The sequence below is a fragment of the Artemia franciscana genome, chromosome 2 (assembly GCF_032884065.1).
Source record: "Artemia franciscana chromosome 2, ASM3288406v1, whole genome shotgun sequence".
NCBI classification, from domain to species: domain Eukaryota; kingdom Metazoa; phylum Arthropoda; class Branchiopoda; order Anostraca; family Artemiidae; genus Artemia; species Artemia franciscana.
This window is the reverse complement of record NC_088864.1, coordinates 15,672,153-15,697,970: the sequence shown is the minus strand read 5'-3', so window position 1 is coordinate 15,697,970 and position 25,818 is coordinate 15,672,153. Positions and strand designations below refer to the sequence as shown.

Below are 25,818 nucleotides of genomic sequence, written 5' to 3'. Positions count from 1 at the left end.
ACCTTGGACTCAATAACCCAATGGCAAACTACACTATCTACAACCCCACCACCAAAGTAAGAGAGAAACTAGAGGACAGAGCAGAAGAAAGGGATCTTGGTGTCATCATTGATGATAAACTTAAATTTTACAGCCATGTCCAGCATGTTGTTTCCTGTGCAAGCTCCACTCTTGGACTACTATAATGATCTATCAACAGCAGACAGGCATCTATATTTATAAAACTATATAAGGCTCTCGTCAGACCCCATCTCGGTTTTGAAATGTGTCTTACTGGTCCTTCTTATTGACAAGATGTGAGGCTCATTGAAAACGTATAGAGACAAGCAACAAAATGCATACGAAGTCTAGCATCAACCTCGTACAAGGACCGCCTCAGGTACCTTAAACTACCCACTCTGGTTGACAGATGCTTGCACAACAATATGATGCTTACTTACAAGGTGCAGAATAAAAAGTCAGCAATCTTTGGCGGCAATCTCAGTACCAACCAGCACAACACAAGAGGACACTCCAAGAAGCTACCAAAGTCAAGCTCCCAATCGAAAACTCGCCAAACCTTCTTTTCAAGAAGAGTTATAAACATTGGAATCAACTGAAAGATTCAGCTGTCAGTGCTTCCTCCATCCAGTCCTTCAAAAACCAACTTGACAAAGAGTGGGAGAAGAAGCAGTGGAGGTTTGACTGGCAGTCATCATTCAAGAGCACTACAGGTCTGGAAGACCTTAAAGCTCTCAGATGGATTAAGGTAAGGTAAGGTGATTTTTCAGGCTGTTCTTTTGATCTTGTCTCGTTTGAGGGTCTAGTTTGTTCATTTTGAGCTTATCATTTTGTCCTCTTTTGTTTTTTTTTTTACTCATTTTGTACTAATGTTAATTTACGTTTGTGTCCCCTAGATATTATGAAACGGCTGAAAATATCTTTTAAAATTTACAAATTTACATATTTCTAAATTTTTGTTCTGCAAATGCTTCTAAAACAGTTTTAAAATCTATTTTCCTTGTGTCACTTTCATTTAACATGATTGCTAAGCTGTTTAGTCTATTATAATTTATTGTTGATATCACATAGGTTTTTTATTGGTTTTAGCCTGGAAAATGATCTCTCTAGAAGCAATGCTTACTGGCAATGTTCAGGACATTCACAATTTTGAAAACAAATTGTTCATTTTGATGGCAACATGGGGCCCCTTCAAATGCAGGGCCCAATTGGGTCCAATCATTCCAGTCACCTTTTTTCCAGCCCTGAATCCAGTGTTTATTAATCAGGGAAAATGCCATTTGTTGAACTATCTAGTGAATCCAGTAGCATACAAGTATTCTATTGGTGAAATTGTAATATAATATGTTGATTCCAATAGGTACCTTGGCATTGTTTTTGATAAGTTATTGAGGTTTGATAAACAAGTATTATTTGTATCACATAAAGCCAATTACAGTTTGCCTTGTATCAAAAGAGTGTTTATAAGGCTTAACAAGCAAAGCTTCACTAAGCTGTATAATACAATGACACCTTAATTTACCTTGAATTGCAACTAGGAGTAATCTAAGGATTTCTTGTTGTAGAGCTCTAGAGTCGATGATTTGAGTTATTTTCAGGATTCTTTACTGACCAGGTGCATTGTGCTGATCCATAGCTTCCCAATTGAATTTTCACTCCATTGAGAACCACTCAGCATCATGTCTTTGTTTGAAGATGTCCACAGATTCAGCAGTAACGGTTTCTTCAGAAAGTTTATTGCAACTGGTGACAATTCTTGAGGAAAAGAATTGAGCACAGAGTCTGGATAGGGTAGGCTGCTTAACAAGTTTCTACTGATGATCTCTAGTTCTTGAGTTAGGACCAAAAGTTGGAAATAATGCTGGGAGTGTATTAGCCCCCATTAACCTATAGATTAAAATCGCATCACTTCTATTTCTCCTGTATGCCAGAGTTGGGAGATTCAGCTTTGCTAGTCTTCCAGGGTAGGAAAGTTCCTGTATGCCAGATGTCACTTTGGTTGCATGTCTCTGCACATCTTCCAATACTTTTATTTCTTTTTCAAAATAAGGCGAGGCTAAGGACATTCTAGCTTCAAGCATAGGATGCATAAGTCCCTTATATAGAAGACTGATGACTTTAGGGGAATAAGTGAAAATAGTAGACTAAATCAGTCCCAAGGTTGAACTAGCCCCAGCAGCAGACCTCTTAGTATGAGTGCTGAACTTTAGTTCATTTTCAATAGTGACACCAGGGTTCTGTTCATTATTTACAGAGGAGAGTGGGTGGCCTAAGAAAAAATAAGAACAGCAAAGACCCAATGATGAAACTTGTTAAGCAGCCTACCCTATCCAGACTTTGTGCTCAATTCTTTTCCTCAAGAATTGTCACTAGATGCAATAAACTTTGGTAGCTTCTTGGAGTGTCCTCTTGTGTTGTGCTCATTGGTACTGAGATTGCCGCCAAAGATTGCTGACTTTTCATTCTGCAGCTTATAAGTGAACATCATATTGCTGCGCAAGCATCTGTAAACTAAAGTGGGTAGTTTGAGGTACCTCATATTACATATGACATATTACATATATTACATATGAGGACCTGAGGCGGTCCTCATATTAGGTTGATGTAAGACTTCATACACATTTTGTTGCTTGTCTCCGTACATTTTTGATGAGCCTCAAATCTTGTCAATAAAAAGGAATAACAAGATAAAAACCAAAATCGAGATGGGGTCTGATGAGGACTTTCTATAGTTTTATCAATATAGATCCCTGTTGGCTATTAATAGTCAGTTTTAGTAGTCAAAGACTGGAGCTTGCACGGGAAACAACATGCTGAACATGACTATGAAATTTAAACTTATCATCACTGATGACACCAAGATCCGGTTCTTCTGCTCTGCTTTCTGATTGCTCTTACTTTTGTGGTGGGGTCCACACATGTTCTGAGTTGAGTTCCTCAGGGAAGTGTTTTTGGTCCTACACTATCTAATTTCTTCATCAATGATGCTTCTTCCAAACTATTCCGTATATGAAAGGGGTTGTCCCCTTCTCAACACCTCGCTCTTTACGCTAAAGTGTTTTTATTGTTTTGAAAAGTAGAGTTCTGACAAAGAGTCAAACTTTAGTGTAAAGAGCGATGCGTTGAGGAGGGGACAACCCCTTTCATATACGGAATAGTTTTTGTTCGTTTTAAGTTTTAATGTCACTCCTTACTTGCAGTTAAAAACTTTTTTTTTAAATATACCATATATATTCAGATTTTGCCCTAACTCGGCTTGTCCTTGGTCAACTTGGATTTATTATAGACAACAGGTTGAAATTCAGATCCTATATAAAAATGGCTGTTGTTAAAACATCACTAAGGCTAGGGCTAATATAAAGGACAATATCTTTCTGAGATCCATAGACCATGCTAAAGCTCTACAAAGCCCTCATAGATTGTGAAATGACTGTTGCCTCCCCTATTAATAAGGATGATGTAACTGCCCTTGAGTCCATTCAAAGAAAGGCCACAAAATGTGTAGAAGGGTACAAAAGTCTTGACCATCCTGCAAGATTGAAAAATCTTAAGCTAACTTGGGTAGTTTACATAAGACAAAGGGGGGAAATGATCATGACTAAGAAGCTGTTTATTTATGACTACGCTCTTATCTTGCCTCTAATTAGACACCCAGTACTAGAGGACACTCACTGAAACTGTTTCAGAAGAGAGCCTAGATATGCACAGCAAACCACTTTTTCTCCAATATAATTGTATTCTTTTGGAATTCATTGACCAATGAAATATTAGAAACCCCTACTGCCAATGCATTCAAATCTGAAGTTGATTGTGACTGACAGATGTAATCATGGAATACAAAGTGGGATGCATCAAATATGAGTCATTGCCCTTGCTCACCAGTGTCATCAAAGGATTTACCTTTGTTGCTGGACAATGTGAATTAAAGTAATTTAAGGCAGAATGATAGGCCTATTGCTTTTATTTATTAAAATGGTTTGAGACCTTTTATGGCAGCAATGTTGATCAAAATTTGATCTGCTGAGACATTGTTGATAAAAAATCATGTAGCAACCAACAAAAGTTTTATTGATCAACATTATGAATGAAATTAACCAATAATTGAAATTGTTGTTTGTAGACTTGTTTGTCAAATGTAAGAGGGAAATTTTAATTGTGAGTATTATTAGGGGAATTGTTTTTATTCCTACAATTTTATAAGAGACAGAAACAGTTACTCTGCCATTAAGGTTACCTAATATAAGACTTGAGAAGGTACTCTCTTTTGAACTACCTATCCCTTTCCCCACCAAAGAGGACTGAAAACTTTTTGTCTTGATCATTCAGGAAAAGGGTATAAACAGTGGAAATTACTGGAGGTAAATCTGAGTTTATTTAAAAATAACAACACCAAAATCCTTGGACTATTCTAAATTATGAATAATGGTAATTCAAGGTGAAAACATGTTCAATTGATTTAGGAATTATTGCTGTTTATTTTTAATAATAATAAAAATTTTGTGTTCACTCTAAAATGATTGCTGATGAATAATTATATTCTCATGGTTGTAAATGACCAATTTGTTCACAGGGAAAAGCCTTTAGGCAATTTATTGTAGAAACTCATTTCATTACTGAAAAGGCAGGTCAAGCTGATTTAAGCCTAGAGAGTCTGCTTTTTGTCTGACCCTAAACAATTGGACAACAAGGGCAATTTTAAGCAATCTGTCACCTTGTGTTCTAGCCATCTCAACGGCTCCTTCATTATAGCCCCAGAAAGTGAGAATGAGCTACATTTTTTTTTTATACAGCTTACTGTTTGACATACAGTCAGTCAGTTGGGTCCCCAAGTCAATCTGTAGGCAATTTCTCTGAAAAATATCTGGCAACTCCTCTCCCGTTTTCAGAGCAGTGCTTCAGAAACATACTAGACTGTTGTCATCACTGTACCTTCCAGTGTTCTAATCTTGGTGCTCAGACCTATCTTCCAAGTCTTCCTCACTTTTATCAACTGTAAAAAAACTAGTAAACTTTGGATATTCTATTTCTAACATTTTCATTGTGCCCACCATTTTTACTAATAATAATACTTAGGTACATGAGGTTCTCCATTTGATCAATCTTCTTGTTCCCCAACATAGTCTCTTCACCTTCACTTATTCTTTGTCTTAACAACTTAGTCCTTTTGACATTAATTTTCAAACCTTTTCTTGCACCCTGAACTCACAAAAGATCAAAAAGTCAGTTCATTTTGCTAACATTTTATCTAGACTGCTTAAATGATTAGCTTAATCTAAGTCTAGGACAGTTTTACTTCTCCATTTGATTCTTTAATCTGGAGAGGTTATTGCATTTACTGTGCCCCTTATGACAAAGTCCATAAAGATGATTAATATAAATGGGGTTAGGATGCATGCCTGCTTGACTCCTGATTTAATATACGAGTTCATTTCCTACTATAACTGCAGCAATGTTATTTTATATATAGTACTGATCATCTTAATGTATTTGCTACCTACAGAAACCAGACTAAAGCTTCTGTAAGTACCACCTCACCCTTTTTACCTTTCTTACGGATGGGTTTAATTAGAGTGTTCCTAAAATTGCTAGGTGTTTCCCCTTTTCAAATAATGTTCATAATTTTCAGTACCTGATCTCTAACTTCATAAAGACCATATTCCAATAATTGTTTACCATACTATCAGCATCTGTAGCCTTGTTATTCTTCAATCCTTTTAATACGGTCAATAATCTTCCTCGCAAAATAAACGTTTCCTTACATTGAAAGTCTAACAAACTTTTTTATTTTCTTGTATATCTTTTCCTGTAAGTCTATCACAGTTTAGCACATTCTCAAAATATTCTGCTTATCTTCCTTTTTTTTTTAGTAATTGTGGCCCCATTCCTATCTTTAACTAGAACAAGTCCAGGTTGAATATCTTCTCTCTATTTATTAACATAGCAGTACAATATTTTACTATTATGCTATATGGCTGCATCTTCTAGATTTTTGGCAATCTTCTAGATTTTATCAATGACCTTCATTTTGCACTTCCCTAACTGTTGTTTTAATATTTTCTCCACTTTCTATACATTCCTTAAAAAGGCATTATAACTTCCAATTTCAAATCAAATTAGCACCATCTCAAGCTCAGACAACCTCCCATTCCATAAAAACCTTGTATGCCCCCAGGGCATAACCCACAATCCTATTCATGGGGTGCTCGGGGGTTGCGTCAACCCTAGAGGCCTTGTTTAATGTTCTTTGGACTATTTTGAACAGTATTGCTATCTTATAATTTCAATCAGATACGTTTAGTGAAAAGAGGGGCTTTGAGGGGAGGGGGGAGAGCTTGTTACCCTCTATCACTTTTGACTCTTAAAAAGGAAGTAGAACTTTTGATTTTCAACCAAGTGAGCCTTCTCTAAAGTTAAACAACCATCCCTTCAATTTAAACCTTAAATGCCCCTGGGTTATAACTTACAACCCTCTCCCCTTAGCTCTTGTGGTTTGTATCAACCCCAAAAGCCTTGTTATATGATCTTTGGGCTATTCTGAATAAAATGACTATCTCAAATTTTTTTGAGACAATTTAGGACATTTAGGAAAAGACAACGTGTGTGTGTGGAGGGGGGGGGTAGCTTCCCTCTGATCACTTTTACTCTTTAAATGGACATTATAAATTCTAATTACCAGTCCAATGAGTCCCCTCCAAAGTATATACGATCAACCTTTAAAACCTTATATACCCCAGGGCATAACTTATATCCCTTGCCTTGCTTTGGAGGCGGGGTTGTCTTCCTTAAAGACATAATTTCCGGTTCCTTCAACTACGATGAACAAAATCACTATCTAAAAAATTTTGATTGGATATATTTGGGGAAATGATGAGCATGGGGGAGCTGGTTTCTCTTAAATTACTTTTAACTGAAATGGCACTATAACTTCTAATTTCAAATCAAATGAGTCTTATCTGAAGTTTATACAGCCATACATTCCATAAAACCTTATATGCCCCCAGGGTATGACTAATTATTCTATCCCTCCCCCCCCCAAAAAAAAAAAAATTCCAGAATACGCCCTTGAGGGTACTATATTTTTTATCCTTTGTAAATGTTTAAAAATTGTCTTTCATTATAGAAAACGGCTGTAGAAGCTTTGAAAATCCCAATTACCAGCTGGCCCTGGATCCAATACTAGCTGATGCATTCAATAGTAATGCTGAGCCATCCTTAAATACTCTTGCAAAACTTTCTCAACTTGGATTGGATGTTAGCCATTTAACAGGGATGGAAGCTGATTATTGTATCGATTTTGAAGCAATGGGGCTTGATCTGGAGAGGTTAGTTATGTTGTTCTTCTTCTGCTAATATATTTTTCTAAATCATTTTACCCTATATAAAAAAATTGTGGACCTTTAAGTTTCCATTGGTTTTTGTTTTTATTTTTTTGTCTGTATTTGTAGTTTGATTTTATTCATATATTCTGGTTATTCAGGCTAACAATATTTGAACTAGTTAGGTGAGAAACATACATTTTTGTTTTCAAATTCTTGTTCTCCCTTTTCTTTTTACTTCCAGTAATGTACCCCTGCTCTTGGCCTTTATTAGTATTTATTTTTCAATATAGTTGAAACTCACCTTAAAGGAGGTAAAAGAAATACTTTTTGGAAATGATTATAAATTGTGCCTGATCACACTGTAAGCTTTTTGAACCATTTGTTTCGAGAGATTCCCTCTGATTTTTATACTTAATGTCCAGCCTATAAATCTCTCGATAAAGCCTTTTAAATAAAAGTAGGTTGTTGTTTAAGGCACTAGGTAATCAGCATTCACTTTCATATTTTCTTAATATGGCACCATTATGAAAACATTATGAAAAAAAAGTTTTTTTTTGATATGTTATCAAGTTTTACCATTAGCCCTAGTAATTAGTCCTGGTAATGTTTAACCATTAGTCTTAGTAAGCTGTGTCTCCCAGGCCTCAATTCTTAATTTTAACTGTTAATATAGGTGCATAAGCAAATAGGAATCAAAGTGGCTCAAAATTAAAAACATCATTTTAAAGTCAATTGTTCATGGTAACAAACTCTAATTAAGGAAGTACTCGGTCCAATAGTAACCAGAACTCTATAAAACAGAATCTTTATAATGGTCGACGCGTCAAAAGAATTGTCTTTTTATGCTGATCCCAAATATATAAAATCCGTTAAGTTTAATGTCATCTATAAAAAGTTCCCCTCGTATGTGGCGTATGTAAGTGTTAATGTTGCTCCATGTTTCCGTCAAAAAAACTTATTTGTTTTTTATTTAATCATATTAAAGCCTGAAAGAATAGTTTAAAAAGAACCTAACTCTAGGCAATACTCTCTCAGCAAACTGACTTGGAAATGTTGTGCTACTGCTTGTCTTTGGTGCAAAGTATTTAAGGTTTAGAGTAGTTTCTATACTGCCATTTTGGATTCAAAACAAGTGCCACATTACTGTCTAAATTATATCTAAGCGCTAAAATGGCAGTGAAACAATCCTAAGTATTAAGTTTTCTGATATGAAGATGATATTAGTAAAAATTAAGTTGTAATTTTTGTTGGTTGGTGAGTGTGATCCCACAGTATGGACATAGTATGTAATTGCAACCTCTGGAGTATTGTTATTATTATTAATTAGTATTTTTATTTTTTTTTAAATTCTTTTTTTTTGTTATAGTGAATTCAGTGATGTTATATGTATGTGTTTTTTTACCTGATTCACAACACGTGAAACGTTTGGTTTTGTGTGAATCAAATTGATTCTTGTATGTAGATTGTTGTTAATAAATACATCGTATCATATCATTTCTGCTCTTTTAATATTTAAGATTGTCCATGATGGATATACTGCATTATCTGGTTTGGAAGGGAGCTTAGACTGTATTCAAACTAGGAGTTTCACGATTGTTTAAACACTTTAAACCATGAAAATAAGTCTTATAAATAAATACATTATATTATAAGAAGAGTGAATTGAAGAGGAATAAGGAACCTCTAAGTTTTTCTTGTTCGTAGCTTGTATGTAAGCTACGACTAAGTCCTTAATTTGGGGATACATCCAATCCCATTATTAAGGATGGGACTGAAAAGTCGGTAGGGGAAGAGGTGAAGCTCTATCGGGGATATAATTTGGGGATTCATCCGATCACATTTTTAAGGATGGGACAGAAAGGTCAGGGATGGGAAGAGGTGAAGCTCTTTTGTAGATACAATTCGGGGATACATCCAATCGTATTATTAAGGATTGGACTGAAAGACCTGGAATGGGAGGTGAAGCTCTTTTTCTTAAGGATGTGCTCGAAGACCAAACGTCAGCAATAAGGGTCCTTATACCTGGCTAAAGTTAGGGACAAAGGCGGAGGGGGCTGGACGAATCAAACACCTTTTTTCTTGTATAAAAAGATGAAATATTCAATGCTAAAAATGTTTTTCATCTATAGTATTTGAAAACTATTACTAATTTTTTTTTCTGAATCTCTGAAAATAATCTTGACAGATGCGAATTGCTTTTGATGGATTCTTTTGTTTTCGACTTTTTTTTCTAATAGTAAAATATATTTAAAATTGGTCAATATGAAAAAATAATAATTTTGATTTAGTTGCTGTTGAGAAAAACTTGCTTTTATAGCTTTTTGAGAAATAGAAACGAAAAAATTTACAGGTATTTGTAGCCATCAATTTTTAAAAACGAAGATGCTTACAGTTTATTATTAATTTTTTTTTGAAAATTAACTTGTTTTCTTATCTAAATGTCAAACCACGAACTAACTTTTTTTTTCTAGCTAAAATTTCTTCTGTTTTTTTTCACATGGTGAATTAACACTAGAATCGAAATAGAATTTTCTTCATTTCTTTGGAATTTGCTTCATTTCCCTGAGTGAACATGCTGATGGGATTGGCTTTTTTTTTTAGCAGAAAATCCACCTAAGCTTTTGGTATTGGCTTAAAGGTTTCGAATTCCCTTCCTTCAAAGTAATTCTTAATTCATTATTTTGCAATTTATCCAGTAGGGGGACAAGTCATTAATGGAGAAAGGCTGTATGAAGCAACCAGAGGTTTCACGAATGGGAAATGGTACTTCTTCAAGTGAGCAGGGTCAAGCAAAATCAATAGCTCTCTCCCTCCAAGATTGTTTAGCTAGTTACACTTCTGGAAATATGTGTTGAATTTTAAGCTTTTGCACCAATCATGGTTGTAGCGACAGACGTAACCTAGTAAATTACGAACTCTAGCTCTTAATAACTAAACATTTAAAATCCTTGGTGTAAAAAAAATGTTAATTGAGGAAGAATCGCCATTTTAAGCTGATTCCGCAATGGAAACTGTTTTTATGATTAATCGTAATGACAAATGTTTATTGCCAAAGTAAAGCTATGGGGAATTTGGTAAAATAGCCTGAAATTCCACAAAAATAGTGTCGGATCAAAATGAAAATTGCTCATTTTGAACCACCATTCTTTTCTAGGATGAGGACGTCTCAGTCCGAGATTACAACTGCCAGAAGTCGACGAATATACGCCAAAATGGACGTTTCGTCCATGGGTGTTGATGTTGACACGGGACCAGTAATAGCTGACAAAGAAAATAATCAGTAAGTTATCGTTCATTTTTTTTATTATCTTAAAAGGAAAAACAACAATCCTTTTTTTATCACTGGTCATTTGTTGGATCCATATCTTTTTCAAGACTCGTGCTTTGGATTCATATTGTAATCAGGCTACTAGCATATTCTTGGCCGAAAAAATATAACGAAAAATTTCGGATCTGTAAAAGTTTCACACAAAATGCAACAACTAAAGAAATTACCCTAGATAGACCACCATCTTCAGCGCAGCTTCATTTTTATTGTGGAAATGGTGTTTTTCGTTCTTTTGATGCGAAATAGCAGTTCTTTAATATCGAAAATTTCGAAAGAATTAGAACTTATTTGTAAAAAAAGTTTGTCTCTCATATATTTGAGACACTTTTATTTTTTTTTGTTTAAATTAAACACATGTAAAATAGCTGTTATTCTCGTAGTAATGCCCTACACAAATTAATACTTTGGGTTTAACTTATCTTCGCTGGATTGTAATTTTTTCCGGCCACTTTGTATAGAAGGTGCGATCATAGAAGCTTAATAATCGTCGAAAGTGATTAGATTAAAGAAAAAGGCATATTTTTCTAAAAACGAACGCTTTTTTGGCAGTGGAACAAGTTAAAACTTTGGGGGATTCTTGAGGGGGGATGTTGAAAAAATAGAAGACGCCATGTGCAAAAATTGAGGACAAAAATATTTTTTGCCCATTTTTGATCTCTCTTAAAACCTTCTTTCTATTTCCCAACAAAATATATGATCCTCTTGGCCCAGAGAACGATCTCTGAAAGTTTAAAAACCCAAGATCAAAGCATGCCCATCTTTTCCATTTCCAAAATCTACCCTTAAACCATTGGCATTATTTACGACCCCTCGCCAGGGGCTCTGAGAATCTTATCATCCTTCAGCGTGTATTTGTTTGACCTTGCGTCTATTTTGAACAAAACGGCTATCGAAAACTTTGATTGGATGTCTTGGGTGACCACAGAGGGGGCTCTTAGAAAAATATGGCGCGGGAATGGGACTGATTGCCCTCTAATCACTTTCGGAACTTAAAAAGGAAACTAGAACTTTCAATCTCCAAGTGAATGAACCACATCCCATGTTTCTAAGACAACATCGAGAAGCAAGAGGGGAAAAAAAGGTATTAATGAAAAATAACACCTTGAAGGCACATGTCTTTTTTCTTATGGCAGCGCAAGAGCGTTGTCTCTGATACGTTGGGATAAGGTATCTAGGTAGGGTGCTTTCTGGTTAGGAGCATATGGGTGCTTTCTGTCCGCACTTGCGAAATTCATTATGTCCCAATTGACAAAATTGTTTGCTAAATAACAAAAAGCTGGGTCTGAATGGGTTCTCTGGAAATGCTTGAAGTTGCAAGGGCATTTATATAAATTTTACTTCTGGCTCTATTTGTCACACTTTTACTATGCTATTCCATTTTCTGTAATGCCTTTGTTCAATATCTTTTTATTTTCAGGATAAATGTTAATGACAATGTCAGAAATAGTTTAGCCTATGAACTCTCTTTAGGATTTAATGACAGGTGAGTCCTAAAAGTTTTGTTTTTTTAACAGTATCTTTGCTTAAGGACTAGCAGAAACCTGCATTCTGATATTGTAAATACAAGGAAAGATTCAGTTTTTTTTCAGACCCTAATGCGGGCTCCCACGATGTCAATAGTAGAATCGTTCAGAAATTAAAAAAAAAAAATCATTCCTCATGTGACTTAGTCTGCTTTATTATAGTAGTAAAGAAATTAAACTTTATTCTTCAACTTTTCCAGGAAAGTCAACTAAGTTTAACCAATAGTAAAAGATCTCTGTGGCGTAAATTTTTGAAAAAGTAAAGGGTTTTATTTTAAGACGAATTTACGAAATGTAATAAATATTGATTGTGTAGGAACACAAAATATTTCACTGACTAAATTATTGAATTTTTTTAGTTACTTTGCAAATACGTGGGTGAAAATTACAAATATTTTGTTTTTAAAAACTATTTTAAAGCCCCTAAGGTGAAGTTTTAGGGCAAACTTTGTGGTATGTGCCCTGTGGAAAAGTTGTTATGGCACTTGGTATCTACCAAGTGATGTATAGCGATTGTAAATTCTGTTGGTCTGTAGGTCTCGGTTTTGCTACTTTAGGCACTTCCAGGTAAGCTAGGACGATGAAATTTGGCAGGCGTATCAGGAACCCGACAAGATTATATTAGAAATTGTCGTTTCCCTGATTCGACCATCTGGGGGGGGGGGGGAGTGGGGGAACGGTTAAATCGGAAAAAAAGAAAAACTGAGGTATTTTTAACTTACGAACTGGTGATCGAATCGTAATGAATTTGATATTTAGAAGGATATCGTGTCTCAGAGCTTTTATAAATCTTGACCGGATCTGGTGACATTTGGGGGAGTTGGAGGGGGGGGGGGGACCTAAAATCTTGGAAAACGCTTAGAGTGGAGGGATCGGGATGAAAATTGGTGGGAAAAATAAGCAGAAGTCCTAGATGCGTGATTGACATAACTGGAACGGATCGGCTCTATTTGGGGGAGTTGGGGGGGGGGGGTTAATTCTGAAAAATTAGAAAAAATGAGGTATTTTTAACTTACGAAGGAGTGATCAGATCTTTATGAAATTTCATATTTAGAAGGACCTCGTAACTCAAATCTCTTATTTTAAATCCCGACCAGATCCAGCATCATTGGGGGAGGGGGCCGGAAATCTTGGAAAACACACAAAGCGGAGAGATAGGATGAAACTTGGTGGGAAGAATAAAAACATGTCCAAGATACCTGACTGATATAACCGGACTGGATCCGCTCTCTTTGGTGGAGTTGGGGGGGGGGAGGAGGAACTAATTCGGAAAAATTAGAAAAATGAGGTATTTGTAACTTACGAACGGGTGATCAGATCTTAATGAAATTTGATATTTAGAAGGATATTGTGCTTTAGAGCTCTTATTTTAAACCCCGACTAGATCCGGCGACATTGTGGGGAGTTCAAGGGGAAAACCGGAAATCTTGGAAAACGTGAAAATTGAGGTATCTTTATTTTATGAATGGCTGATCGGATCTTAATGAAACTTGATATATAGAAGGATCTTATGTCTCAGATGCTCCATTTTCAACTCGAATCGGATCTGGGGACATAGGGGGTTGGAGGGGGGAAACAGAAATCTTGGAAAACGCTTAGAGTGGAGAGATCGCGATGAAACTTGATGGGATGAATAAGCAGAAGTTATAGATACGTGATTGACATAAATTGAACGGATCTGTTCACTTTGGAGGAGTTGGGGTGTGTAGATTTGGAAAAATTAGAAAAATTGAGGTATTTCTAAATTAAAAACGGGTGACTGGATCTTAATGAAATTTGAAATTTAGAAGGAAGTCACGTCTCAGAGCTTTTATTTCAAATCCCGACCAGATCTCTTGACATTGGGGGGGGGGGGGGGGTTGGAGGGGGAAACTGGAAATCTTGGAAAACCCTTAGAATAGAGAAATCGGGATGAAACTTGGTGGATAGAATAAGCAAATGTCGTAGATACGTGATTGACGTAACCGTACTGGATCCACTCTCTTTGGGGGAGTTAGGGGGTGGGGTTCAGTGCTTTGGCGAGTTTGGTGCTTCTGGACGTGCTAGGACGATGAAAATTGGTAGGCGTGTCCGGGTGCTGCACAAATTGACTGAATAAAGTTGTTTTCCCCGATTCGACCATCTGGGGGGCTGAAGGTAGAGGAAAAATTAGAAAAAAGAGGTATTTATAACTTACGATTGGGTGGTTGGATCTTAATGAATTTGATATTGAGAAGGACCTCGGGACTCAGAGCTCTTATTTTAAATCCTGACTGGCATTATGCCTCCGATTTTCCTTTTAAATCAATCTATTGATTCTTAGAATTTTGCTAGAGCTTAAACCATATGTGCTCTTGGCTCGTCCGGCCTCGTCATAAGTGCCATATTAGCTCTTAGATCTTGTTCTTAACTTGAATGACCCCATGAGAGTCCCACATCATTATCAAGTTTCTTACATCTGGCAATATAATCTACGTTTACCCAGAAAATGAAATGTTTGCCAGAAAAATAAAACTAAAGATATAAAAACAATTGTTGTTTGAGGTGTCGTGTTGCTGCCAGAAAATGGAAAAAATTAATGAAGGCGTGGTTCTAATGTTAGCTTTGGTAAAAAAACACCGTGACCCACTTCTGCCGGTGCTAGGATAACTCCCCCAGGGAAAAATTGCTTCTGCAAAACTGACCCCCAAGGAAAACTTGTCTTATGGAGAATTCACCATTGGAAGACAACCCTAGAATCAAGGGAGCATCCAGGATTTTGTCTATTTTTATATAAGCTGTTTTTTTACGTTTTCACGAGAAGGCCGAGGATTTTGGGTGGGGGAGGGGTTCAAACCTCGTAGTTTTTTCTGGTATTGACTGTATAACTCCACTTCTGGTGCTTCATTGGGAGCTCTTGCTCAACGACAACTAAACCATTCTTTTTGGCCCCTGACAAGATTTGCAAGCGATTCCCCAGTGTGTGATTCATATTCGTCAATCGGGCCCATGGTGCTTACCCAGTCTAATGTTTTGTAATTTTGGGGAACCCTGATTTTAGGTTCGAATGATGAGAATGCTTAGGAATGCTTAGATACGAAATATGGCTCTGAAGCATGGGCGCTCCGCAAAGCGGATGAAAATTTACTAGATATTTTCCAGAGAAATTGCCTACGGATTTTTCTGGGTACCCGGTTGACTGACCGTATTTCAAAATGTAGGTTGTGCGAAAAATGTGGTTCAATCTCGTTTTCTACGGCTATGATGAAAGAAAGGTTGAGATGGCTAGGCTACCTTCTGCGGATGAAGGATGACAGATTGCCGAAGATTGTCCTTTTTAGCCAACAGTCTGGGGCTAAACGGAAAGCAGGTCTTCCTCATCTGGGATGGGAGGATGTCATAAATAAAGATTTAAAGGATATGAGAACTTCCTGGGAGGGTGTAAAGAGGGAGGCCTTTAAATAAGGCGATAAACTTTGAAAGAAAAAAAAACTTTGTTCAAATAATAATAAAAATTCGAATATTTCAGCTTCACATCCACAGGAAAATAAGAACAAAAAAAAGGAAAAGCAAATAGCTTAGAAAAATCAACACATCCATAAAAAGATGAGAAAATACATAGCTATGGAAAAGAGAAAAACGGGTAAAAAAAAAAGATAAATCGTACTTGTTGGTTTTAAACAATCCAATATAAGAACCAATGCAAGATAGGGTGACTACTATATGCTACCGTGTGTTTCCGAGTTGTCTTCTGATATGACATCCCAAACTTTTAATCTGTATTTAATTTTCATTAATTTGATCTAGAATCTGAGTAAGATTTTAAAACCTTAGTGCTTAGAAAATAGTGTGTGCAAGATTATTTAATTTTTTGACAATATCACGTCAGAAGATTTGACTTAGACTTGATTTTATTGAACAAGAAACGATATACATAAAACTACTCGTTTTGTCTCCTTTAACAATAGAGAGAGAAAAAAGAAGAAGGAATTACACCTCAATAACTCACACAGAGTACATAGAGAAAGAGAGTGAGAGAGATAAGAAGCGAAAAAAAAAATCGACTCATGGAGACACGGATGGGACTTATAAACTAATTTATAGATAAATCACTTTACATTCAGTCCCCGCTACTGTAGGCAGAAAAAACTATCTCTTTCAATTTCTTTTTATATGTATAAAGTTATGATGACTCACTTATTAAATCAAATATTTTATATTTATTGGCAATTTCAGGAAGTTGATATCTTAAACTTAGTCTTGATCTCTCATTTTTAATAAATGGAAAAAGAAGATATTCCTTGCTCTTGATAAATGGCTATGCTTATTTTCAACCAAGAGTTTCATGTCAGAAGACAACTTGGATACACACAATAGTATATAGCAGTCGCCCTACCTCTAGCAAATAAAAGAAATATTTATGGAGCTTTCGATAGGCTCTAACCCGGACAGTTTGACCCCCGATTTGTTTATGAAAGAGTAATATGTAAGTTGTGCCAATTACCCGAATTCAAATTACATAAAAAACTTAAAATACTTGATTTTTCTTTACTGTGGGAACCATCTTAAAGCGTTTTATGTTTTGCTTTTTTTTATTTAAAAATCATATATTGTCTTGTATTTTCAGTGAGTGAGAAACCTCCTAAAGGCCTTATGTTTCTGTTAAAAAAAAAAAAAAATCATGTACTGTTTTGCATTTTCAGTAAAGCTTTAGTTTTTCAAAATTTTATAAAAATAAGAAAACTTTATGACTCTGACTCTTATTTGAGCTATAAAGTTGAGTCATAAGATTTATTTGAGCTGATTTTGTAAAAATATGTTGCGTAGGTTGCAAAGCAATAATTTTTTTTTCGTCTAAGCTTCACCTTTACTCTATAATCCCAATAAAAAAAATGTTTTAAAAAATTTAACGATTCAAAAATTCCGCACGGCTATTCTGTAGGCATTGGAGTTGTTTTGTTCTTCCTCTTCCTCTTCGTCTTAAGGATAAAGGGCATGGAATCCTCTTTTTTGGTTTTGGCGATATATTTGGAATCGGAAATGGATTCTTTTTTTTCTTTACCATGCATCGCATTGTACTTTATATTTCTGTATTTTTATAACGTTCTTTCGGTTCTCAATATGCTGATCTGTATTTCTGGGGCAAGATATAAATATTAAATAGCAACAATTTTGTAAATAGAATTTGAGCTTTGTTGATAGGAATTAAAGAAATCTTAAGTTTTGGAAGAAGACTTAAAAACATCTTTGAATCATTATTGGTATAATCTATAGTTTTAAACTTAAATTGTGAAATTAAAAGTAACGTTACGAACGTTATAATCAAATTATAATTAATTATAATTGTTATAATTAATTAAATTTGTTAGTTATTGTATATTGTTAATTATAATTAATCATTAATTAATGCTAATTATAATTAAGTTCACAATTATTATTAAAACATCAAGAAAGTATAAGCTCTACAAATCTGCATATAATTATGACCGACAGAGACATTTGTCTGCAAAGTAGGCTGGAGATAGGACTTTTTCTAAGTATGGCAGTGCTCGTCGCTAATTTGGTCTGGTCCCTCTCTCTCTCCTTAAAGAATTATATGTGACCTAGAAAGTGACTAACACAACTGCCTTTAAAAAATGCTGGCCCCGTGCCAGCCACAGCACATGAGGCTGCTTGCCCACACCCCTGTGAAAGGCAAAAATGGTTGAATTATAACTTATTATATTGTTCTGTGCTTTGGTTTGAAACGTTATTTTCCGTATCAGAAAATTAATTCGTCCCCATTTTTTTTTATAACGGGTTATATTATATTATCGATTTCTGTATTCTGGAAACAGTGTTTTGTTTTTGGTAAACTTATCTGTAGTCCTGAGACACAAATAAAAATATCAAACACTGGTGGTTCTGTTATTTGAATTTATTCTTGTCTGATAGAAATAAAAGAAACCACTAGTTTCTAAAAGAAAGCTCAGTATCGGAAATATTATGGGATTACACGAGCTGTTCTCAATATGGCAAGTAAAGGAAGTATGATAATAATTCAGATCAAACAGTTCGTGGTAACGAACTGTAGTAAGGATCAACCCGGCTCAATAGTAACCGAAACTCCAAAAAGTGGAGTTTTGATACCAATAGAATTGCATTTTAATGCCAATTTTAGATGTATAAGTTTCATCAATTTTAGTCTTACCTATCAAAAGTTATGAACCCTGAGAAAATTACCCCTGAAAAGTCATGGAATCTTATTGAAAATCACACCATCAGATTCAGCGTATCAGAGAACCCTACTGTAGAAGTTTCAAGCTTCTGTCTACAAAAAATGTGGAATTTTATAATTTCTTTTGGCCAGAAGACAAATAACGGATGTGTGTTTATTTTTTTTGTTTTTCAGGGATGATCGTATCGACCCAGTGGTCCTAGAATGTCGCGAGAGGGTTCATTCTAACGGAAACTAAAAGTTCTGATGCCCTTTTTAAATGACCAAAAAAATTGGAGGGCGTCTAGGCCCCCCCCTACGCTCATTTTTTTCCAAAGTCACCGGATCATAATTCTGAGATAGCCATTTTATTCAATATAGTCGAAAAACCTAATAACTATGTCTTTGGCGACGACTTACTCCCCCACAGTCTCTATGGGAGGGGCTGCAAGTTACGAAGTTTGACCAGTGTTTGCATATAGTAATGGTTATTGGGAAGTGTACCAACGTTTTCAGGGGGATTTTTTTTTGGTTGGAAGTTTGGGGTTGAGGGGATGGGGTTACGTTGGGGATCTTTCCATGGAGGAATTTGTAATGGAGGAAGAAAATTTCCATGAAGGGGGTGTAGGGTTTCCTAGCATTATTTAAAAAACGATGAAAAAATAAATATGGAAAAGTTTTTTCAACTGAAAGCAAGGGCAGCATTAAAATTTAAAACGAACAGAAGTTATTACGCATATGAGGCTTTCACCTCCTCCTAATACCTCGCTCTCTACGCTAAAGTATTTTTTAGTAATTTCAACTATTTATTCTACGGCCTTTGTGATTCAGGGTTCATTCTTAAAGAATGGGGAAAATATTTAAGCTTTAGTGTAAATAACGAGGCATTGACGAGGGGGGGGAACTCTCTCATATTCGTAGTAAAGACACACGATTATAGAAGTTCTTTACGTAAGTTAATTCGTAAGTTATGTATATTTTTCTCTAATAAAAATATTCGTACAAAATTAAAATTTCTAGTTGCCTTTTTAAGTAACCAAAAAATTGGAGGGCACTAAGGCCTCCTTCCCCAGTCCTTTTTTTTTCTCAAAATCGTCCGATCAAAACTATGAGAAAGCCGTTTAGTCAAAAAAAAAAAAAAAAAAAAAAAAAAAAAAAAAAAAAAAAAAAAAAAAAAAAAAAAAAAATGCAAATTTCGTTATGTGCGGAGAGCCAAAATCAAAACATGCATTAATTCAAAAACGTTCAGAAATTAAATAAAAAAAACAAGTTTTTTTTTAAAACTGAAAGTAAGGACCGACATTAAAGCTTAAAAGGAACAGAAATTACTCTGTATATGAAAGGTGCTGTTCCCTCCTCAACGCCCCGCTCTTTACACTAAAGTTCGAGCCTTTCTTTCAACTCTACCTTTTGAAAAAGTAAAAAACTTTAGCATAAAAAGCGGGGTGTTGAGGAGGGAACGGCCCCTTTCATATACGGGGTAATTTCTGTTCGTTTTGAGTTCTATTGTCGCTCCTTACTTTCGGTTAAAAAAAAACTTGTTCTATTTTACTTATTTCTCATGATGGAACTAAAAGTTTACTGCTAAATCGTTTCATATTAAATTGTTAACTAGATTTAATATTAGCATGGAATCGTAGGCTATCTAGATTAATGCGAGCACAAGGAATCGCAGTATAAGGAACATCTTATTGTATTGGTGGGGGAAAAGGCACACATTAAGGTGTTCATCAGTGTGTCAGTCTGATTGTCTACGTACCACTGGAAATAATCCGAAAATCGCTTAGCTGTCTTTTTTTTTGGTTGCAGAACCAAATATGTCTTGAATATGACACATTCGGAAATCATAATGCAAGAATTCTCTCATTTTATTTTATTAAGAAAAAAACTATTGGCCTATCGTTTTGCCATGTCTAATCTTATGCAGGTCACTTGAAACAATTTAAAAGCTTTCAGCTATTTCTATCTGCACTTGAAAGCACATTAGCATTGAATGTCAATAAGAGTCAGTCCTCAGTGAGTGCGGAAATAATGTCATTGAAAACAGTTAACATTTAGTATTTTTTTTTGCTGTACGACAAGATACTTTCAAAAACATTGTAACAATTTGTCTGGGCACACTATAATAATCAATAATAATAATAATAATTTATTTATAACCCACAAAGTACATTAAACTGTGGAGCAAACACACAAAAAAAGAAAAAACATAACAAAATAAATAACATAGCAGCATAACAACATACAACATAATTAAATTGCCTCAGTCAAAAAATGGCCAAAGAGGGTCAAAAACACCAATCATTTGCCGAGTTTTAAGACATATATCTTTAGATCAATGTTTCAATCGCGAGGGCGCATCAACGATGTCAAATTTAGAAACGACTGTATGATTCCGATACCACCGAGGGAGACACAACAAATACTTGCAATACTTAAAATATCCTGAGTGTATTTTCTTTGTATCCTTCTTGCGAAGGAGGAAAGCAAAACGAGAAAGATAAAAAACAGCAGGGGCACAAAAACTAGAATAAAGACGGCATAGTCCTTGTCGGTTATACCGACCACGATTTGGTGAAATTTTCGCGTATCCAACCCGCATACTTTTCAGCATGCTGGACGTAATAGTGGAGCAAGTTGACGAAAGTGACGTGGAAAAAGAGAGACCCAACCATTTAATACTTGCTGAACATGGTATAGTTGAAGAACCCAGGCAAAGAGGTGATGCTGGTGGAGGACTTCCAAAACACAAAAACTCACATTTGGAGGAATTAACTGAAAGGCCTACTGTGGATAGTGCGGCTGAAAGCCGGTAAAATTTGGTAATTAGACTATGTTTTGTCCGGCTAATAAGCAGAACATCATCAGCATATGCAACGTGACCTTTGCCTAAATTGTTATTGTAAAAAATTGACGGTTGAAGACGTTGGAGACACGAAGCTAAAACACATTTAAATATGCTCAGGGATAACACGGCACCTTACCTAACGCTTTTTTTTAACAATAATATACTCCCCTACAGTACCATTCCACTTCACCCTAACTGAAGAATTAGCTTACCAATACTTAAGCACGGAAACAATAGAAAGGTTAACACCTGAGGCTGCTAGAGAAAACAAAGCATTTGAATGGATTACATTATCAAAAGCACTAGATATGTCAACAGTCAAACAATACAGGGGACTTTTTTGAGCAACAGCTTGTTTCATTAGCCGACCCACAATATGGCGAGCTTGAACGCAGCCCATACCTTTTCTAAAACCAAAATGGAAGGGGTAAAATTGCACTTGGAGTTAATGGCCGGCAACAGTACATATTCAAATAGCTTACTAACAAAACAAGACACAGTGATAGGAGGGTAATTAGAGCAAGCCCGGGGGTCCTTACCCCTCTTGACTATGGGAGATATACAACCGGACAAAAAACTATCTGGCGCAACGGACTGTGCCAAACACATCTGAAACAATAACTGCAAATGCTTCAGCAGTTCAGGAAAACCATAAGCTAAAAACTTGAAGCAGACCATCACTATCGAGAGACTCAGACTTATTCACTTGCTTAAGAGCTTGGAGTATAACACCAGATTCCACCGACAACACTTGAGATTGGTTGATACGAATTGGGAGGATTGAGTTGACAAGCTTTGTAAAATGATTTTGGAGATTAATATTAAATGAAAGCAAAATATTTTTATAATGAGAAACGAGGTCACATAGCCGAAGAGACGAATTAATTGGAGGTGAACACTTTGCACTGTTTATAACATGATCCCAGGATTTCTTGTCACAAGGACCATCCCAGGCATTCAGTCTCGCTCTACGCAGGGAATATTTGTACTCTCGTTTGGTTTTCTGTTTTATTTGATGTACTGAACCAGAAGAAGGACGATCACAGGCTATCCACATACGGAGCCAGAACTTAGCTTTTTGTTTAGCCATCTTCACTTTATGATCAACTTTCCAAAAGGGATTACGAGTACCCGTTGGCACGCACTCGGAGGGTACAGCTTTTTTAGCGGCAGACTTTAGACAGAACACTATTTGCTGATAATACGAGCTGATATCTTTCCGAGTTGAAGTTGTAGATACAGATGTTTGCAATAAGTGGAAAGGCACTTAAATAGATGATAATAACTAGGACAATGTCAATACATAAAGTGGAACATTGGTATTTTCCCAATTTAACTTTGAGAACCACTTGGGAGAGTCACGTTGCACAGAGCTCGCCATGGAGCAAGATAGTTGGCACGTGATTGGTAAATGATCATCGTTGATTTTAGAGTCGTCCACATGAACTATTGATGAAAGTAGAGTTGAATCTGACACAATTACATGATCAAGGTTGGAAGTAAGACCACCACGATTGTGAATGTAAGTAAATAGAAGAGCTTTATCAGCAAGATGGAATCCTCCGGGTAGTGAATCGAGAAAGATTTCAGATCGGTCAGAATTAGATAATTAGTCAGTGTTCATGTCGCCGGCGAGAACCTATTTGGTATTTTGTTTTGAAAGGTCGCTAAGTGGTGTTCGTAGGCGATTACATGCTTGTGAAAAACTAGACAATGACTGCACAGTCTTTTTATTACAGGGGAAATAAATGTTCATAAATGCGGTATCACCACATTTAATCGCTAAGATGTTAGCGTCGCTTTGCAATAATATCGGCTGAGTCTTGTGTCTGAAATAGATGGCCAGACCTCCTGATGGTCTACCACGGGTTTTCTGGGCGGCTCTCAAGAAGGTATAATGGGTCCGAAAACGCTTTAGGCTATCAACAATCACTTTAGAGAGAAGGTGCTCCTGTAGAAACACAATATCATTTTCAAGCAGATCACTAATCAGTAGATCCTTGTCTTTTGTACCATTAATATTAAGGGGCACAAAGCTAAACGGAGTTTGAGGATTCATTTATTAGCGTTGTTGAGAGCCGATCGGAGAACTTTGCATTTCAGACTAAATCTTACGTGTTCCATAGTACAATTTGCACATTTTGGCGAGGCTTGGCAAGGGTTTTCCTTGGAATTCACATGAGGGCCAGAACATCTGGAACACTTGGGATGTGCTGGCGAGCGGGGACAAGCTCCAATCAGGTGATCAGTACTTTGACAGCAAAAGCATCGACGCGGAATGGATTGAAAGGGCTTAGAGCGAAAAATTTCGTACCCAATACGGATTCCCGACTCCAGTACCGCGATCAGAGCGTTTTGTCGATAAACTCAAGGCGAAAAGTACGTGAATTGCCGATTTGATTAGCACTAATAAGTCCTTCCACCGAGGCCTCTAAATCAGCTCTTGAATAGTATTGGGGTATTTCACGGACAACAGCTAAAGGCTTTTTATCAATTACTTTGGTTTCAACGTTTGGAATGGAGCTAGCTACAGCTGCAGCCAGCGTGTCGGCTGAGCGCTTATCACGTACCATCACAACCCAGCTTCTGCTGTGTGGCTTAGATTTCAGATTTACGAGACCATCCAACGTTTCGAGCTTCTTCATGCGAAGGATAGGGTCGCTGAGCTCCGGGGGTGGGTTTCTTACAGCGACAGCGTAGGACGGTTTTTTCGTATTTTTAGTAGGGGCTACGAGCTTAGACTGTCCCTCAGTAACCTTGGACGCAATATCACACAGCTGTTCAAGACAAGAGTTCACCTTGGCACTGAGGGTACTGAAGGCATCAACAGGGATCATTGGCACTTGATACGCTGGGACATTTGATAACAAAATCCGGAAGCTTTATGTTCTGGGAGTCGCACTTTACAAGCGAAGAAATAATGTCCGAAGCACAGTTTAATGCAGCATTGGCTCCTGCGCGCTTCGATGGGACTTCATTCGGAAAAAGCTTTAAAAAAAGCAATTTACGGGTATCACAAAGTGAAGAAGACTCAAAGAAATCGGCCATGTACTTTTTTATCGTATCGGGCAAAACTCCTTTAGCAAGATTTTTCTGTACAAAGCACAGGATAGGATTGTAGGAAAGTTCATCTTCGCACCAATTTACCAGTTCCCATTTTCTCTAGATTGAAGGTTCACTTGCGTGAGAAGTAAGGGAAGCGTTGGAGGCTGCCTACCTTGTCCCCGCAATTTAAGGGACAAGCAGGCTTCACTATAGGTGAAGCCTGTGGGACAATGAAAATAAAAACTTTGACGAGTGGAGAAAAATAGTTTTGCCCGCTTCCCACCACCAAATTCCCCTCTTCTCAAAGAAAGAAAAATCTTCGAAGTTTAAACTCGATCCTACAAAGTCACGTTAATACAACCTCACTTCGGATGTTCTCTACCAAAACTTAGTTGTAAAAAAAAAGAAAAAAAAAGAGCTGTCACAATTTTTCTATTGCGGTACTTCCTTGAAATATGACCTTTGTATATACAATGATAAAAATTGGTTTTAACGGTTTTCCACAGCCAAAACTTAGTTCAGGTACACTAGGATTACAAGACCTGGTATCTACATCCAATAAAGGGAGGGAATAGACTGCAGAAAACCTCAAGAAAAATCTATCTATCTATATATATATATATATATATATATATATATATATATATATATATATATATATATATATATATATATATATATATATATATATATATATATATATATAATATATATATATATATATGATATATATACTAGCTGTTGGGGTGGCGCTTCGCGCCACCCCAACACCTAGTTGGTGGGGCGCTTCGCGCCCCCCAAGCCCCCCCGCGCGCGTAAGTCGTTACGCGCCATATTAGTTACGCGCCATTGTAGTTGTGTCCCTGTGTCCCACCTGTGAATAGAGATAGATATAAATATATGTTTTTAACTACGTAAAACATGAAAATATACAACATTCTTCGCTGTCCCATTGTCTGTGCATATAAATAGATTGCCAGGTTTACTGACTCTTGAACATGCAACATATAATTGTCCATGGGAAAAACAATCCGTATTCAGATCTATACCTCATTATTCTAATGATTGCCCTTGAGCTTTGTTGATGGTGATTACTAATCGAACATTCCCTGTGTCCCCGTTGTCATTTATGTATCCTCCTGTGCCCCTCGCGTCCCCGTTGTAGTTGTGTCCCTGTGTCCCGGTCGTCATTTATATTCCCTGTGTCCCGGTAGTCATTTGTGTCCCGGTGTCCCAGTCTGTAATTTCTATTTCAGTGTCCCGGTCGTCATTTATATTCCCTGTGTCCCGGTGTCCCGGTCGTCATTTGTGTCCTGGTCTCCCGGTCTGTAATTTCTCTTTGAGTGTCCTGGTTGTCATTTATATTCCCTGTGTCCCGGTCGTCATTTGTGTCCCGGTGTCCCGGTCTGTAATGTCATCTTATAATGACGTCAGATACAAAGCATTATATACTTATAATGACGTCATATGCAAACCCACAAACAAACAAACATGCATCGAAAAATTGATCGAAGAAAAAACGGCTTTAATTTCTATAAAGCAGTGAACAAAAATAAAATATATGAACTACACTTTAGCTAACAAAAATAAAAATACTCCGA

General features: G+C 36.4%; 1 protein-coding gene across 2 annotated transcripts in view; it reads left to right on the top strand.

The window, feature by feature from the left end:
- The window catches only part of LOC136037822 (protein Fe65 homolog), a 190,539-nt gene that overhangs the window by 34,625 nt on the left and 130,096 nt on the right, over nt 1-25,818 (top strand). For both annotated transcript variants that reach the window (XM_065720661.1, XM_065720670.1), the window contains exons 2-4: nt 7,121-7,322; nt 10,474-10,599; nt 12,065-12,130. In XM_065720661.1, coding sequence (XP_065576733.1) covers nt 7,121-7,322; nt 10,474-10,599; nt 12,065-12,130 — 394 coding nt within the window. The remainder of the gene's footprint in view (nt 1-7,120; nt 7,323-10,473; nt 10,600-12,064; nt 12,131-25,818) is intronic.